At 47.3% G+C, this 16601-nt stretch overlaps 6 protein-coding genes across 6 annotated transcripts; 4 read left to right on the forward strand and 2 right to left on the reverse strand.

Annotated features, from left to right (window-relative positions):
* Positions 1-28: 28 nt before the first annotated feature.
* Positions 29-2174, forward strand: F5Y00DRAFT_244145 (Nop domain-containing protein). The gene is made up of 3 exons (XM_048008783.1): positions 29-275; positions 339-1455; positions 1509-2174. Exons 1-3 carry the CDS (start codon positions 106-108, stop codon positions 1731-1733), a joined length of 1512 nt encoding a protein of 503 aa, XP_047862215.1. The 5' UTR covers positions 29-105; the 3' UTR covers positions 1734-2174.
* Positions 2175-2227: 53 nt separating this feature from the next.
* Positions 2228-4036, reverse strand: F5Y00DRAFT_244146 (vacuolar protein sorting-associated protein VPS4). The gene is made up of 3 exons (XM_048008784.1): positions 3187-4036; positions 2672-3122; positions 2228-2610 (listed from the first exon to the last, which is right to left on the reverse strand). The coding sequence occupies exons 1-3, from the start codon at positions 3819-3821 to the stop codon at positions 2389-2391; spliced, it is 1308 nt and encodes a 435-aa protein (XP_047862216.1). The 5' UTR covers positions 3822-4036; the 3' UTR covers positions 2228-2388.
* A 194-nt stretch (positions 4037-4230) lies between these two features.
* Positions 4231-5212, forward strand: F5Y00DRAFT_244148 (Prefoldin beta-like protein). The gene is made up of 3 exons (XM_048008785.1): positions 4231-4615; positions 4677-4801; positions 4869-5212. The coding sequence occupies exons 1-3, from the start codon at positions 4484-4486 to the stop codon at positions 4996-4998; spliced, it is 387 nt and encodes a 128-aa protein (XP_047862217.1). The 5' UTR covers positions 4231-4483; the 3' UTR covers positions 4999-5212.
* Positions 5213-5346: 134 nt separating this feature from the next.
* F5Y00DRAFT_244150 (uncharacterized protein) lies at positions 5347-7947 on the forward strand. The gene is made up of 3 exons (XM_048008786.1): positions 5347-5866; positions 5933-7257; positions 7309-7947. The coding sequence occupies exons 1-3, from the start codon at positions 5723-5725 to the stop codon at positions 7520-7522; spliced, it is 1683 nt and encodes a 560-aa protein (XP_047862218.1). The 5' UTR covers positions 5347-5722; the 3' UTR covers positions 7523-7947.
* A 730-nt stretch (positions 7948-8677) lies between these two features.
* Positions 8678-11017, reverse strand: F5Y00DRAFT_146001 (CNVH-domain-containing protein). The gene is made up of 6 exons (XM_048004434.1): positions 10888-11017; positions 10445-10785; positions 10043-10360; positions 9808-9919; positions 9334-9737; positions 8678-9274 (listed from the first exon to the last, which is right to left on the reverse strand). Exons 2-6 carry the CDS (start codon positions 10756-10758, stop codon positions 8707-8709), a joined length of 1716 nt encoding a protein of 571 aa, XP_047862219.1. The 5' UTR covers positions 10759-10785; positions 10888-11017; the 3' UTR covers positions 8678-8706.
* Positions 11018-14373: 3356 nt separating this feature from the next.
* F5Y00DRAFT_264672 (uncharacterized protein) lies at positions 14374-15675 on the forward strand (the record flags this gene model as incomplete). Its single annotated transcript, XM_048011695.1, has 2 exons — positions 14374-15050; positions 15108-15675. 2 exons carry the CDS (start codon positions 14374-14376, stop codon positions 15673-15675), a joined length of 1245 nt encoding a protein of 414 aa, XP_047862220.1.
* Between the last annotated feature and the right edge of the window lie 926 nt (positions 15676-16601).

Genomic DNA, 16601 nt, shown 5'->3' on the forward strand with positions numbered 1-16601 from the left:
TGTACCTTTTTCTTTGCAGAGCTTCAATTTTTCATCCCATCACACACGCCTAACACGACAATCTTGTATGCGCAAATCCACGCAAGGATTTATTCAACAGGCAAGATGACGCGAGTAGACTTTCTGCTGCATGAATCCGCTGTCGGATATGCTATCTTTAAGGTTGTCCACCAGCAGGACACTGTTGGTCTGCACCTGAAAGAGGTCCAGAAGGCTGGTCAGGACCTCTCCAAGTTTGGCAAGATGGTGCAATTGGTCAACTTTGCGCCTTGGAGGTACGACCGACTATGATTTCCGGATGTGCTCTATGATAAAGTAGCTGACCCCGTGATCCCTAGAAATGCCGCCGACGCGCTCGAGAATATTAATCTTATTTCGGAGGGTATACTCCCCGATTATCTCCAGTCCAATCTCGAATTGAACCTGCCCCAATCGAAGAAGAGCAAGATAATCCTTGGTGTCGCCGATAAAAACTTGGCTGGTTCCATCAAGGCTGCTTTCCCCGGTGTTGAGTGCGAGACTGGCGATACGTCTGAGGTCGTTGCCGACCTCTTAAGAGGCATCCGTCTTCACGCAGCTAAGTTGCTAAAGGGTCTCCAAGAGGGAGATGTAGAGAGAGCCCAGCTGGGTCTTGGCCACGCCTACTCGCGTGGAAAGGTTAAGTTCAACGTTCACAAGAATGACAACCACATCATCAGAGCCATTGCCACCCTAGACAATCTCGACAAGGGTATCAATCTATTCTCTCAAAAAGTACGAGAGTGGTACGGCTGGCATTTCCCTGAGCTCTTTAACGTCGTCTCCGACAACTTGACCTATTCACGCTTGGCTCTTTTCATTGGCGACAAATCTACCCTGTCAGAGGACAAGCTTCACGAGATTGCCGCTCTGGTCAACGATGACGAAGAGAAGGCGCAGGAGATCCTTTCCAAGGCTAAGATATCCATGGGGCGAGAGCTGTCAGAAGTTGATATGAATAACATCTCCACCTTCGCCGGCAAGGTAGTTAAACTTGCCGAGTACCGAAGAACGCTCTACAGCTATTTGGTCGATAAGATGAGCACGGTTGCGCCTAATCTGGCTGCGCTCATCGGCGAAGTCGTTGCTGCTCGTCTCATTCAAAAGGCTGGTTCTCTGACAAACTTGTCCAAGTATCCGGCCTCTACGCTTCAGATTCTTGGTGCAGAGAAGGCTTTGTTCCGTGCCTTGAAAACGAAGGGCAACACTCCTAAGTTTGGTCTCATATACCACAGCACGTATATTGGCCGAGCAAGTCAAAAGGACAAGGGACGCATTTCGCGATATCTTGCAAACAAGTGCAGTATCGCCAGTCGAATCGACAACTTTGCTGAGCAGCCGTCAAAGAAGTTTGGAGATGCGTTAAGAAGACAAGTTGAAGACCGCTTGGAATTCTATGCAACTGGCAAAAAGCCGACCAAGAACGCAGATGCGATGGTATGTCCGCCCCTCAGCTTTCCTGCTTCTCAAGTTTACTAACGCACGAATAGAACCAAGCAATGGCCGATATCCTCGCCGATGGTCAGAGTCTGGCCATCGACACGGAGATGATCGATGCCCACCCCCAAGCCAACGCTGCTACGCCTAAGAAAGAAAAGAAATCCAAGGACAAGAAGGAAAAGAAGCGCAAGCATAGTGACGTAAACGGCTTGGTGGAAGTGGAGGCAGACGGAGACAAGAAGAAGAAAAAGAAGAAGAAGCATGCGGACGCGTAAGAATATGTGCCGTCCCGCAGACATTGAAAAGATACACGGTTGAACCAGGCATCGGTTGGGCGTTCCGGATTTGCAGGTGTTTCTCTAGGCGTGGTTGTGTATAGGGTAGGTTCATACCCATCGTTATTCTGCTGGTTTTAGTGGAACTTGGTGTCTATGAATCAACGAGTCGAGGGGGAATATAGTTTGTTTCTACTGTTCATGTTTATGCTACTGGCTGCTATGATTTGTTACTCGTAACTTGAGGTACCTTTAGATACTTGTGCATATGTTTTATCAATATGAGCCGGTGATTTGGAAATAAGATATTTTCACACGAGATTGTTGTATGATGTCCTCGCTGGTCATATTTTCTCTCTTGTTACCCTTCCTGTCCCATTTCCTCCCGCCAGAATTGGACAGGTTCAATAGTCTCAGATTGGCCCAGAATTTGATCATCACATCGCATAAAAGGACATGGATGAGCCCGATTGCACGGTGCCTCCACCAGCATGTAGAGGTATGAGTAATTATTGGTTACTATGATATCTAGCACAAACAATCATACGTATTTCAACGGCCAACGAACTCGAACAGGTAGTCGCAAAGTGCCCAAACAATGATGAAGTTCGCCCAAAACGCCTGGTAATGCCGGTGCGCTCCGTAGCCTTCCCCCCTAGTTCCCTTCGCTTCCAAACTCCTTAGTCCATTCCGAATTACGCTTAAGATCCTCTTCCGACACCGTTGGCCTTGACGACTTGATAGCTTTTACAAAGTCTTTGAAGTCGACTAGTGGTTCGAGTAGCTTCTCTGGATCGATGTCGTCCCACGTCATCTCTTTCGCCTGAGGGTCTCCTGGCGAGCATGGTGTTACGAGTGTCTTGCCGTCTTTTTGTACCTAGGGGTTGGATATTAGTAACGGAGAAGACTACCCATAAAGGGATTTGTTTGATGGTTACCTCTTTGAAATGTGTGGCTTGTTGAATCTTGCGTATTGGCTGCATGAGGGCGTCTTGTACAGCAATGGTGATATCGCTTCCTGAATAACCCTCAGCGAGCTTTGCTAATTCTCGATAGTCCTCGTTCTTCAGTGTAGTAGGTGTTTCTCCAATAGCTAGCTTGAACATAGTAGTCCTTGCAGCAATGTCCGGCAGGCTGATGTGTACTCTTCGTTGGAATCGTCTTCGAATGGCAGCGTCTAATTGCCAGGGGATGTTGGTTGCACCCAATACTAGCACACCTGTCGAATCTTTACCAACACCGTCCATCTGTACCAACATCTCAGTCTTAATTCTTCGGGAAGCTTCCGACTCGCCTTCGCCTCGAGGACCGCAAAGAGCGTCTACTTCGTCGATAAAAATAATAGAGGGTCTGTTTTCTCGTGCCATAGCAAAGAGTTGCTTGACTAATCTATACGCCAAGAAAATATTAGTTTATGGCCCCTCGGGTCGAAATATGGTCTTAGCAAGCGTACCTTTCACTCTCACCCATCCATTTGCTCACCAAGTCACTACTGCTCACGCTGAAGAATGTGCTATTTGCTTCTGTAGCGACCGCCTTTGCCAAATAACTCTTACCCGTACCAGGAGGGCCGTAGAGCAGAATACCCTTCCACGGCTTGCGTTTCCCTTGAAATAGATTAGGAAACTTAATAGGCAGTAATACAGCCTCTTTGAGTGCTTCTTTTGCGCCGTCTAGTCCAGCAACATCGTCCCATTTGATATTCGGTCGATCTTGTAGAATAGCACCAGCGAGGGCATTCCGTAGCTTCTTATTATCCTCATCAACGCCCTCTTCACCGTTCTGCTTCCCCTTACCCGTCCCGCCTGTCGACGAGCCGTTAGCACCGACCAGACCAGGCTTCTTACGCTTCGCATCGGCATCGGCGAGATGAGCTTTTAACTTCTCGGCGCGGTCCATGTATTCGCCAGTTTTCTGGCGGATCATCTCCTTGGACTTTGGGTTCTTCTCCCATTTTAAAGCCAGCATAAACAACTCGAGGGATTGGTAGTAGAGTTGATAGGCCTTTTCGTATTCGGCTTCCTTGTCGGCGGTCACAGCGCGATGTACCGTGTCGATCGCTCGACTGAGAAAATCGGTGTTGGACATTCTCGAGCCCGTGTGTCGATTAACCGATGGGGATTGAGGTATATGGCAGGCGGAGAGGAAGAGGAAGCAAATGTATGGAGCTGGTGGAGATGTTGTAATGTAAATTATTTTGTTGTTGAGTCTTAAACTTCGACGCTGGACTGAAATGGGCTGGAATTGCAACAGCGAACAACGAACTACGAATTACGAATTACGATACGATCAAGAAGGTCCGCTTACTCTCGTCTAATAAAGGACCGGCGGTAGGAGGTACCTTTGGGCGGCAAGTAAGATGTGTGGAGTAAGAGGTACTCAATACAAGTCACCCCTTCAGTGATAGCAATAGGCAAGGTTTAACTAGATAATATCTTATCTTAGAGGGGTTAATATTATCGATTGGTTGGCATGACTACCACTTAAGCCACAACAACCCTACAGCAGCCACAGGCAGCATTGAAAGAAGAGGTAGCATCAAACTTGAGCTTGCCAGTGTCAGTCTTTACAACATTGGAAATCTGCAGTCTTGAATCTGTGCATAGCGCTAAATTAAAACAAAGGGTGTTTTTTTGCCAACTGCAACTTGGCATAGGCATACGACATTTATTTTATCATCCATACCCCAATACCCGGGGTTGCGACAGCATAGCAAAATCTCTGACAGGAAGTGCTAAGACAAACAAACCATGGCGGAAATTCAAGCCCGCCTTCAAAGTCTTTCTGAGGAATTCACCAAGCTACAGCAGGAGTTGCAAATTGCCGTACAGTCGCGGCAAAAGCTTGAGGCTCAGAAACAAGAGAACACAAATGTGCAAAAAGTCAGTTTAGGGCGATATCATATCACGCATAGCTGGTGACCAAAGGACTTATAGGAGATAGGAATTTGAACGTCTTAAGGATGGCGAGAACATCTACAAACTAGTTGGCCCAGTATTGTTAAAGCAAGATAAAATTGAGGCCGAGAGCACAGTCAACGGACGCTTGGAATTTATTAGCAAGGAGCTGTAAGTTTTATTTTATTTTTCAATTCTCTTATCCATAGCTTTTCATAAGCTAAGATTACTTGCATAGTGAGAGGACAGAAGACCAGATCAAGGAGTTACAAGAGAAAATCGAGAAGAAAAAGGGGGAGATCATCCAAGCCCAAGCAGGACTACAAGCGGGAGGTGGCGCACCAGGGAAAGTGGCAGCAAAGGGCTAAGAAATCATGAAAGAATTCTAGTTCGCAAGAGAGTCAAAGAGTTAAGATTCTCATAAGGAGTGAAATAAATGAAAATTAAATATGAGGGTTAAGCGGCTATTATGTTCAACTCTGGACGTGTTCAGATATGTTATGGATTTAAAATTCCTCTAAGTGACATACAAGGTTGACCTTTGAATGTAGGTATCACATGAATTATCAAGCCACAAGAACAGCTATAAATTCAAAGTAGCTGCCTACACTACCTTACAATGGGTAGGTTAACACATGACGTAACAGGCATGCCTTTTGTGCACTGCAAAATGTAAAAAAAAAGAAATATAATTGCGACTTATCTCCAGAGTACCCCGCCATTCCGATACGACCCCGCCTACACTCTTTCGCCGTGCCTGCCATACATATTGTACATATCTTAGGTACCTACCTAGGTATGTAGGTTACAACCTTGATACCTAAAACTAATTTCTAGCGCTTAGTAGCGGGAAGGGTCACAAGGGTTTACAAGGGTTTACAAGCCGCGTCTCCCTTCAACATCAACATCCTTTTTTCCCGTCGCAAACCAACACGCAAGCTTGATACTAGGCACCCGGAAAGAAGAGCTCCTCTCATATACTACGCCGAGACATAATAAATACTTATCCACTAAATCGAATGAAGCTCTATTCGCTATATTACTTACTCCCTGGGGTATAGCCTGCTGCGCAGCAGTGTAGATGATGCGAAGATGGCCCCAACTAATCCCACGTTCCCGTCTGCCAACCGCCCACTAGCTATTAAAGAGATAGTTGGTGAGGCAGAGGGCTTCAAGTGGGATCCTGCTATACCGTTGAAGTTTTGGCTGCGCACTGCCAACACACTATTCCTAGAGGTAAACAGCGTCCTGTATGCATGGCCTATCTCCTTCGATATAGTACTAACTTTTGATTCTTCTTAGGGTAGAAGCTATCTGAGTGATGGTAACTTTGCTCAAGCCTACCTCATCTATATGCGATATTTAGACCTCGTTACGAAGAAACTACCCAAACATCCCGGCGCTAAAGCTCCCGAGGAAAAAAGGGCTCTCAATGAATTGTACAAGTCCCTCGGGGATGTCATGTCCAATCTCGAGAGGATTAAACCAATTATCGAACAGGATTATAATGCGTGGGAGGCACAGTCTAGGAAACAGGGACGTCAAAGGCAGGAGGCTAGTCATCCCAAGTCTAAGTCGCCATTGACATACGAAGAGCGCGCATCCCGAGACCCTGCCTTATCTTCCACACGTCGATTACTCAATGCCGGTGACTATCAGGATCTCGCAGTTGAGCTGGCCGAGAGGGAGTTTCGCCGCAGGGATACAAATAGGGGTGCGACTAGAAAGACCGGCGTATCGCATGAGGAAGATACACGCGGCGCGGGCTTCTGGAACAACTGGACGACCGAGCTAGCTGATAAACAAGCTGAAGATGAAGAAGTCTTCCGGAGGCAGATGGAGTCAGTGAGGAAGACGTTAGATGGGGATGAGAGTGACTACATAAACAACAATGCACGAAAACATTCGCGCCCTTCGTCAATAGCGAGTCCTTCAACAAGCTATCGATACCCATCTATCTCCCCGTCCCAGCCTATTCAATACGAAGCCGAGCACGCCCATGCCAGAAAACCGTCAACTCCTCAACCTCTCCGACCACCCAAAGAAGAGATCTTTCGCCGGCCTGAGACTAGTCCGAGCCATACTCATGCACCAGAGCCCCCTGCTAAAATACACACATCCCCCGAAAGGGCGCTCCCAACTCCAGAGACATCTCAAGAACTCCCTACTCTTCCACCTAAGATACGTGAAGAGCCTCCTGTGCCCCAGAAGGAACAGCAACGCCTTACATTTAAACCGGCGGCCTACCTCGAGAGCGGTGAACCACTCCGTTCCGTCTTCTTACCTAGTCAATTACGCAACCGATTCCTATCCATCGCTGCGGAAAACACTCGGCGTGGCCTCGAGATGTGCGGTATCCTCTGCGGAACCGCCGTTAAGAACGCCTTGTTCGTACGCTGTCTATTAATTCCCGAGCAGACCAGCACCTCGGATACGTGCGAGACGGAAAATGAAAACACCATGCTGGAGTACTGTATGGACAATGACCTAATAATATTAGGTTGGATTCACACGCACCCAACCCAAACCTGTTTCATGAGTTCTAGGGACCTGCATACCCAGTCTGGCTATCAGATCATGATGCCGGAGAGCATAGCTATCGTCTGTGCTCCGAGTTTTGAGCCTTCGTAAGTTCCCCTCTTTCACCGCCCATGTAATTGCTAACAGGTTATTTATAGTTATGGCATATTCCGCCTCACCAAGCCTCCTGGTTTAGACTACATCCTTGGCTGCACACAGACCAGCACTTTCCACCCACACGCTATGGATAACCTGTATACGAAGGCACAGTCTCCACCGGGTCACGTTTACGAGACTGACAAGCTGGAGTTCGACGTGCATGATCTCCGACCGGGCGCCCGCAACAGCACCGTGCAGCACAAGAACTTTTAGGACATAATGTCTAATGGGATGGGTTGTGGCGTGCACGCATGCGCTCTGCTCGTATGCGCTCTCTGCCCTCGGGGAGCGAACCGGTGCCCGGATCGGCTGGAATCCAACCACACCCGCAGCAGGGTTAAAGAGGATTGATTGGCGTAGTTCCTTTTTCTGTTTGATAATACCTATCTAGATTGTTGCCACCTGATTAGCGCAGCATGGGATGGGCTCGATACTGCATACTGCATAGCATGGGCGTTACGGAGACTTTCTAGTTTTAGTTTTTATTTTATTGTCTCTTTTCTCGGAGTACCTCTAGGTTAGACTCATCGAAATAGGACTCGACAAGCTTTACGGGTTCATTTCAAGCATGTACTGTACAAAGGTTAGGTAGAAAGACAAGGCGAGACAAGTCGAGACGAGACGGGACGAGAGAAGTAAAGTAATGAGACTGCGGTTTGATCAAGCACGACTGATTTGGGTGTATAAAATAAAAAACTAAACTACTCTGTTTCCCCCTTTCCCTCCCGGAGACCTCCCTCGCATAATAACCCAGCTAAACTCGAAAATGACTATTCTTTGCAGAACTTGGAGTTTTTGTTTCGGCCGTGGTGATTCGGCGGACGCGTGCAACTCCTCTAGATACCTGATTTGGTAAATGGTATGAAATCAAAACAAGACCGTTGTAACTCTCACTCTCTCACTCTCTCTGGATGATGATGATGATGTTGTTGTGGTGGTGATTGTGGTTTGTGCCGTATTTCCCTGTGCCCTAGTATTTATACAGATGAATGGTAGATAGATGGATGAATGGGATGAAACGACAGTAAATATAATAACGCCAGCCAGCCATGAAAAAAGATTTGTTTGTGTTTGATGGTTTGCTTGTAAGTCCCCGCGCTGCGCCTCAATCTTGGAGGACGTGGTATTTGATGGTGTTTGTGTTTGTGTTTGTGTTCGTTATGTATAATTTCCATATATGCATGCGTAACTATCCCGAAAGTTGTCCGTTTCGTTTCGTTTCGTTGTTTCGTTTCATGTCTTCCCTGCCTGCAGGCCTTTACGTGCCTTCGTATCCGTGTCGTGCGTGTGTGTGGTCTCGTATCATCAAATCAAATCAAGTCGGTAAGTTAGGTAACTAACTAACAAGCGTCGTAGGTATAGTGCCGATAACCCTCGTTCGTGAAAGGATCATCTAGTCATACGACGCGCTGCTGTCGCGGCCGCGACCAACTCTTGCGCCAGACTGGGATGCCGATGACGCTGTGCCAGCGCTTGGTCGACACGTTGGGGTTGGTAGAGCTGGGAACGTTGGTCTTGGACCCGTTCTTGGAGACGTCCTTGTGAACCGACTTGTCGAAGCTGGCGCGCGTGGAACTGCTTGCTGTGTTCGAGGTCTCGGGTGCGGGTGCGGGTGCGGGTGCGGCCTTTGCGGGTTCAGTTGTCGTGGCCTCGGTTGTTGCGGGCTCAGCAGCTTCGGCTGGGGCTTCGGCACCGTTGGTTTCTGGGGCCTTGTCGGCTGCGTCGAGCTCGCTGGTTCCGTCAGTCTTGTTTGTAGCTTCGGCTTCATTTGATGCTTCGGCTTCGGTTGCTGTCTCGGGAGCCTCGGCGGCCTCGGGCTCAACAACCTCGGGCTCCTCCACTATGACCACAGGGGGGTCTTCTGGCTTGAATTCCAGAGTCTGGGTGCGCTGCTTCAGGCTCTCCACCTCTAGGAGTGTGTTTTGCCATTCCTCGATGGTTTCGCCTTGCAATTGCTTGAAGACCCTGTACATTGTGTTAGTTATGTGTAGTTAAATTGAATCATTTATGGAAGAAATTCTTACTTCTTCATGGTGGCGTATAGGGAAAGGTCAGCAAGGAGGTTCAAGTTTTGCTTCTCGAGCCAAGCTGTGAGTCCCTTCTTCCATACATCGATCTCAGGGTTGAAAGAGGCGCTGAGGAATTCAGCAGCTGCAGTAGTTTGCTCCGTAGCAATTAAGTTGCGGAGAGCCTCGGAGACAAAGCTTCCCAGCTTGGCCTCTTGGATCTGGCTTCGAGCGTGGGGATCTTCAATCGAGTTGGCGATCTGGTCCTCGACGAAAACATCGGCAGAGTTGCTGAGTGCAGCTCCGAGGACTGTTCCAATGATTGGGCTTTCACAGGCGCGCCCGATGAAAGCGCCGATAGCAACACCAATTGTGAAGGTAGCTGAATTTGTGCTGGTTGCTATTTCGTAATAGCACTGGTTCTAAATATTCAACACTGGTTAGCAACTTATCTGAATGCTGAATGGATAGGGATTAGGTGAATTGACTAACCTCAGTTCGGCTCTCGTCGTGAGAACGATGTAAACCGGCGATGGCGGGTCCGAAGACTGGGACTTGTTCAGCGACAACGCTCGTCCAATGTTCCCTCTCGATAGAGTCGGCACTGGAAAGAAATGGTAAGCTACCTATACTAGACTTGAACTCATAACACAGGCTTAAATACGTGGAGGGGAGCGGAGCCAGGACAAGACGGGCAAAGGCCTGTAATACATAGTGACAAACATACGGCTTGGAAAAGCTTAGGCGTCCCTTCCGGTTCACGACACAGGTGCTGAGGTCTATCTCGGCCGGGTGATGGACACCTTCGTAATCCTGGAGTTCGCCGGTGAGCCTGAGGCTATTCGAGTCCCGTTGGAGGCTAAAGTTACGACCAGATCGTGAGTAATGCCTCTCGTCGACTTCGAACTTGCCGCCGATGTTGCCGTAGTACTCGTCGAGATCGATCTCCGACGTGTGGAACTTGCCATCCCTGCCGACGACCAGGCCCCGCAGAATGGCGTTATCGAGCGTCAAGCCCGCGGTGTAGAGTAGAAGGGAATCGCCGCTACGGAACAATTAGTTACTGATATTCGTCATAATAACTCCGACTCTTAGTTGGTGAATTAAATTAAATAAAATAAAAACATACAGCTGCTGGAACTCGAGGACGCCGTCCCGATTCCTGACGAACAGATCTAGATTGATGCATGACTCCTCGGCATATGCACCAGATATAGTTCGCAGTCGAGCATACAGGTATGGACCGCGAAGGTGGACCGACCATTCCTGAGCGGAATTGTGCCAACGGTCCATGGTGATATCGAAGGTACCATTATTGTTTCCAATGTGTTCGTTGAGGTTGAGTCTGGAGAAGGTCCAAGAGCCATCTTCAGGTTTTCGCACCGAGGCGACGAGCCACGAGCCGCGAAGCTCGATTTGCTTCGAAGTCAGCGAGAAAGCCATTGTGAGCTCTCTATTCTTCTTCTTCTGCTTCTATTCGGTGTGTTAGTCTGTATTGTATATCTGACTGAATATAGACTCGTCTGGATAGAAGAAGTAGAAGAAACAACCAGTCGGAAATGATGACTTTACCTTTTGATCTTTGACGTATTTTTGAGTCTACTAAATCCCAATTCCTCTAATATCGCCATGACAGGACCAGACATATTATTATACCTTGATCTGGCTCCATAATATTTCCCCAGGGCCCATACAAGATGCATTTTTCCTTTTCTTTTTTTTTTTTCCTTTCATAATTTTCATTCTGCTAATGCCAGCCATGTGTCTACTGTTCCCGCCACCTCACAGCGATGAGCTGTAACGCCTGCATGTAGCATATCCCGTCTCGTCTTCTTATTGGCTGCTTCATTTGCATTGACATGCTCTTGTCTAACGGGACTATCCCCCCGACACATGGACGCACGGTGTTTCGAGCCCGAAACGCAAAAGCATCGTTGTCGAGTTGGCAGCCGTCAAAACCAATAGGCGGGTCTTGGACTAAACGGCCACGAATGCTTCGAGTTAGGTTCGCGATGTGGCACGCGCAGAGGCGAAGCCGCGACTGGGAAAAGAAGGAAGAGTGGATAAGAATAACTAGGGATCATTAGAGGATCACATGGGTTGATGCATATGGAACGCATACGATTGGGGGGGAAAGATCGTATCATTATTATTTTTCCTGTTATCGTTAAACGTTTTTTTACTAATTAATGCAGTTATACTTACTACTTACATAGTTACTAACCTTACTTAGTTACTACTTAACTACTTAGGTAGTGTATCACTTACACTATCGACTTACCGCCTCAACCCAACCTCTCCCTCTATTCTTTGTGCATATCATGCATACTATGTATCTTATCCAATCCATTCTCCACCATCTTACAATTGATGAAGTAAAAATCAAGTCTACAATACCCAAGACAAATCTCCAAAAACAACTGGTTCGATTTGCGTAATATGATCATCTCTTCCTTTAACTAGTTAATATTTCAAATTCGGCAACCTATGCTACGATTCGGAGTGATCTACCTTCCCTCCGACCCGCTTAGTTGATACAGAGCGCATCAATTGGATTCCTGATAACTTCTTCTAATCCAAGCAGGAGGGAATAGGTACATACGATGATCTGGCTCACCGTATGATAGCCAGTACAGGGCCCCCCGGTATGCCCAAACCGTGCATACCGCGTCTCGCCCACTGTCGAGAGGCTGGCCTGACTGCTTGACTGGCTTTCGTCGCCAGTTCAGCAAGGCCATTGGGCTTTTACCACCCCTAGCTGTGGTCCCTGCATCGAGAATCCACCTCTCCGCAGGCCCCATCGTTCAAACGTAACTAATCTCCACCAGCACTAGGCATCCATTCTTCCTTCGAGATCCGACTGAACCCATTCTCTCTCGTTCATTTTCCCCATAACCTTGACGTCTTTTATCCCACTATCGGTGCCATCGTGACGATAATTGACCAACACCAGCTCATCAGCTTAGCATCATGTCCCACCATGGCCCTCTTCACATGCTTTCATTCGCACTGCGCCCCAGAAAGCACATCATGACCAGCCCTGATAAGAGCCGGAGTTGGGACTCGGATCTGGTCGCCACCCTTGAGAGCCTGGGTGAAGCGCTTTCTGGTCCGCAGACCCGCCGCCGATCTCGGTGAGGATTGGGTGAGCGGTTGGTTCTCCTCCGTTATATACGAATCATAGCTTCGCTGGCGATGGTAGTCGCCAAACGTGGGGCGCAGTATGCGTCATGTAGACAAAGGAAGAGCTGCTTCTGCTTCATGTATAAGCAGACTGGTGCCGCTCGAACCGCGGTTCCTTACGGCCCAGCCTCTATCATCTCGCGCACCGACTCGGGCACCGCAATCATACCCGCGGTGACATGGATAGAGGTCAAGTGAACGGACTTCCGGGTGAGTCATCGGGTAAAACCCGACTCTCGGAGGTCATGTCGGTGTAAATACCGTGAGTAATAACGTGAGTAGTACCGTAAGTAGTACCGCACCGGGTTATAAGCCGGACGTTCCCGTGACTTGCTCATATCTTTACGAGACTATGCTATCACGGAAGTCGGTTTACAAGCCGTATACAGGCCGAAACCGTTCTGGCCATTGGTGACAAGAGAGTATCTATCAACCAAGAGGTCACATTAAACGATCAGACGATCTAGGAAAGGAATGCTAAGAAGCAGCTAGAAAAGTATAAGGAGACGAAAAGGGAATTATACCTGCCCATCACTTTGAGTGCCTTCTTCTTTCATCGACAAGAATGAGGCGAATATTTTTTATTATCTTTTACTTTGGTTGAGACTACGATAGTTCTGCATTTGGTGAGGTGTCTGGAACGTCCAAAGTTGAGCATGTGAGACCGGCAGATTTCAGAGTTGGGCAGCATTGCCTTAGTGGTTGTTTAGTTATCTTTAGTGGTTCGCCTCATTCTACTACCTGGTATTAGCCTACCTGGTATACATAGTGTAGCCTGTAGGTAGGTAGCAGTAGCAAACTCGGTGACTAACTTAACCTAAAAAAGGTAAAGGTAGGAAAAGGTCTAGGTTAAGTATTTGTGTATACTCAGTGCGTATAAACAGTATCAAGCTTACTATACACGGTATTTAGCTTATTAAGGTACGGATCTAGCAGATCATTAGAGCTAGACCAACTCCAGCTATCGTCCCGGATTCAGCCCTACCCCACCGTTCACACCAAAAAAGGAACTAGCCAATCAAATCTCATATACAAATATTTTAAACACTGCTGCGTCCTAAATTTAATTTCTTTGTACTTTCAACGTCGTTTTTACAAATCACATCTAATCATGCTATTGGATGAGAGTATATCATCGTATATAGAATAGCCAAGGAAAAACAAAGACATGGCTGTGGGATTCTAATCTTGAATTAAGTTAGTTACGGCATACTATTTTCTTACGTAAGTAACACACGAGAAAAGGATCCAAATCCTTCTCTCCCAATCAATACACACCACACGTATACCACATAACAAGATCTAAATATCTTCGACTTTTAGTTTATTCTCGTCTCCAAGTCTCGATGGCTTGTCTTAGTTTGCGGTTTATTATACTCTTCTACGAATAATGGTAGTCATACTATCCGATATACTAATCCATCGCTATAGGCGTAGATTGATAGCAACATTCTATCCCATCTCTTAGAGGCGAGATCTAAAAGATGACAGGTCCAGCTTTTCATCTAGAAAATCATGATAGGCATTCTGCCACCGACAGCGTAACGTTGGGGGCCGCCACGACTTTGGCTGTAATAGCGATGGACGGCTAAATATTACGCCCCCTGCCTCCTGAGATCTGCAGGCCTCGAGGATACTTGGGAAATTCTGCCTTGTAGCTGTAGCTGTAGCTTACAATTGCGCGAGCTATGTAATCTCACGCTTTTCAAACTTCTCTCACAACATGCCTTGATAGCACAGCAGTGTAATAGACTGCTCGACGGTTTGTTCCTGTAGGGGACAAGAAAACCGATATATTTTCAACCATAACGACATCATCTTCATCGATAGGTATATCGATATTTCTAGCACGGGAGCTAATTAGGGAATAAAACGATGGCTTCCGCTCAACAGTCCACCTACGATAGTCGGCACAACGCCACGTGGGGTATCAATGGGTTCGTCATCGTACTGACTATACTTTCGGTTGTGCTCCGCTTCTACACCCGTATTTTCACCCGCGCCGGATTGAAAGCCGACGACTGGTTAATTCTATTCGCCCTTATCACTTCTCTGACGACAGTGGTGCTAGTCATCTGGGGTAACTCTGTCAACCCGAACGGACTTCGTGCATCGGATAACACGAATAAGGACTATGTCTACTCGTCCTTAGATCATCTATACATTAGACTATCCTATGCCTCTACCATCCTCTATTTCACCGTCGCCGGTGCTACTAAGATGGGAGTACTAGTCATGTACCACCGTATCTTCGCCATCAGCGATGTCTTTCGGTACCAGCTATTCGTCGTGAGCGCCTTGGTTATCGGCTGGTGGTTCGGGTGTACCGTTGCCGCATTGCGGAAGTGCAAGGATCTCGAAACCGGACTGAATAGTACTCTAAACGATCCCAAGTATTGTATCAATTTCAATGTCTACTGGATGGCGGCCGGGGTATGCGAGATTCTTCTCGACACCTGGATCCTGACCTTGCCCTTAAGCGTGGTGTTGAGGATGCACTATTCGCTGAGACAGAAATTCGTCGTATCAGGGATCTTCTTATTAGGAGCTTTGTACGTCCCCCTCATCTAGGTACTTCTTCTCTGATTACCTTCCTAACGACCATCTAGCTCCATAGGTTCTGGCATCGCCAAAACTGTCCTCGCTTACCAGCCGGGAAGGCGGGCGCTGTCTTACGCCAATACCGAAATATGGGCGGCCTTGCATACCAGCATAGCTATATTGTGCGCTAGCCTGCCCATATTCAGACCCCTTGCCATCCAAATAGCGCAGTCGTACCTCATCGTCAAGATCAGCAGCCTCTTGACTCGGCGACGAAAGTCCGGGAGTGATAATTATAACCTTGATAAAACACCAAGCGGAGATGGAAGCGGAAGTGGGCGTGGAAGTGGTAAAGGAAACGGTAATGCTAGGTTCAACCAATATCCCAATATATCGTTTATAGAGACGGACATGGTTCAAGACCGTCTAAAGCAGCCGAGCCCGACTTATTCCCGCGTGTCGCTCGTAGATTATGCGATAGATCGGGTATATGCTAAGGACCCATATGAAGAGATACAGGAACTGGCTCCCCAGCTACCCGATATCGAAAGAACGGATTCTCTAGAGCTATCATCGGACATCAGACCTTTCACGACTTTGTCCCCGCATAGAGAAAGTAGAGAGATATATCACTAGCCTGAGACAGGCCTGTTGAGTCAGTCACGCGGACTATGAAGGGATGTTGGGATGGTTTGTTGATACACATAAATACCCAAAAATAGGAGGAACGCAAGCATGTACATTACGATATGGAACGAGATACAGCATGACATTAGGGTTGAAGACTCCTATAAAACACCACGCACCCAAAGGCAATCTTAACACACCTAATTCAATTCATATATAACATATAACTCTAATTGAGCAGGATCAATTCAGTAGTTACCTACCTACTTAGACTGAAAAGGTCCAAGCTCCAACACCCTCGTCTACTTAAACGATACAAAAAAGCCCTCGTCGTAAAAGACGACTACTGCTACGGTGACCATCTGGGCTTACTCGACGGTTACACCAGTTCCTCGCGTAAATTCCCAGTGTCGAACTATTACTATGACGAAGACCATTTCGGGTGCGATGATTGAAGGGGGAGTGAAGCGGATACGTATGAGCCGTTGAGTTTAGAGGAAGCATGGTGTAAGAGGCGTGTGTGGCTTAGATAGACGAAGACATATCTGAGAGACAAGTCGATATAGTTTTAAGCTAGGACGCCAGCTAGAGAAAGAAGGGTGGACATCATGGACTCTGCTTGCGCGTCACAGTTAGATAAAGACCTGAGATACCTATCTTCAGCTTCAATACAGTCACTTATCTTATAGGCTTACCTATCACAAATTTCCTATAGGTCCCCTTTGGGCGTTATTATTAGCAGTTTAGATTAATAGCTATAGAAGTACAACGATTAGCCCCCATTGCTATTAACGAGGGGATGCATTATGTCAACTGTTATACAATTTTATTATGCTACCACAAGACGGCTAAGATGACCGTAAATGCTACGTAGACTAGCCAATAATAGTGTTCCTCTTTTATCACTGTTAGGTGGTAAGCACCTGTTGTTGCGA

Source organism: Daldinia vernicosa, assembly GCF_022497035.1.
Source record: "Daldinia vernicosa strain CBS 139.73 unplaced genomic scaffold F5Y00scaffold_45, whole genome shotgun sequence".
Taxonomy (NCBI): domain Eukaryota; kingdom Fungi; phylum Ascomycota; class Sordariomycetes; order Xylariales; family Hypoxylaceae; genus Daldinia; species Daldinia vernicosa.

Bases quoted from the DNA above. Each gene is read 5' to 3' on its own strand.
- F5Y00DRAFT_244145 (XM_048008783.1), top strand. From the start codon at position 106: ATGACGCGAGTAGACTTTCTGCTGCATGAATCCGCTGTCGGATATGCT. The intron at 276-338 runs GTACGACCGACT...CGTGATCCCTAG, and splicing joins GTCAACTTTGCGCCTTGGAG to AAATGCCGCCGACGCGCTCG. The intron at 1,456-1,508 runs GTATGTCCGCCC...ACGCACGAATAG, and splicing joins CCAAGAACGCAGATGCGATG to AACCAAGCAATGGCCGATAT.
- F5Y00DRAFT_244146 (XM_048008784.1), bottom strand. From the start codon at position 3,821: ATGTCCAACACCGATTTTCTCAGTCGAGCGATCGACACGGTACATCGC. The intron at 3,123-3,186 runs GTACGCTTGCTA...CTTGGCGTATAG, and splicing joins TGGATGGGTGAGAGTGAAAG to ATTAGTCAAGCAACTCTTTG. The intron at 2,611-2,671 runs GTAACCATCAAA...TCCAACCCCTAG, and splicing joins AAGCCACACATTTCAAAGAG to GTACAAAAAGACGGCAAGAC.
- F5Y00DRAFT_244148 (XM_048008785.1), top strand. From the start codon at position 4,484: ATGGCGGAAATTCAAGCCCGCCTTCAAAGTCTTTCTGAGGAATTCACC. The intron at 4,616-4,676 runs GTCAGTTTAGGG...TATAGGAGATAG, and splicing joins AGAACACAAATGTGCAAAAA to GAATTTGAACGTCTTAAGGA. The intron at 4,802-4,868 runs GTAAGTTTTATT...TTACTTGCATAG, and splicing joins GAATTTATTAGCAAGGAGCT to TGAGAGGACAGAAGACCAGA.
- F5Y00DRAFT_244150 (XM_048008786.1), top strand. From the start codon at position 5,723: ATGGCCCCAACTAATCCCACGTTCCCGTCTGCCAACCGCCCACTAGCT. The intron at 5,867-5,932 runs GTAAACAGCGTC...GATTCTTCTTAG, and splicing joins CCAACACACTATTCCTAGAG to GGTAGAAGCTATCTGAGTGA. The intron at 7,258-7,308 runs GTAAGTTCCCCT...GGTTATTTATAG, and splicing joins GCTCCGAGTTTTGAGCCTTC to TTATGGCATATTCCGCCTCA.
- F5Y00DRAFT_146001 (XM_048004434.1), bottom strand. From the start codon at position 10,758: ATGGCTTTCTCGCTGACTTCGAAGCAAATCGAGCTTCGCGGCTCGTGG. The intron at 9,738-9,807 runs GTTAGTCAATTC...TTGAATATTTAG, and splicing joins ACGACGAGAGCCGAACTGAG to AACCAGTGCTATTACGAAAT. The intron at 9,275-9,333 runs GTAAGAATTTCT...CACAATGTACAG, and splicing joins CTATACGCCACCATGAAGAA to GGTCTTCAAGCAATTGCAAG.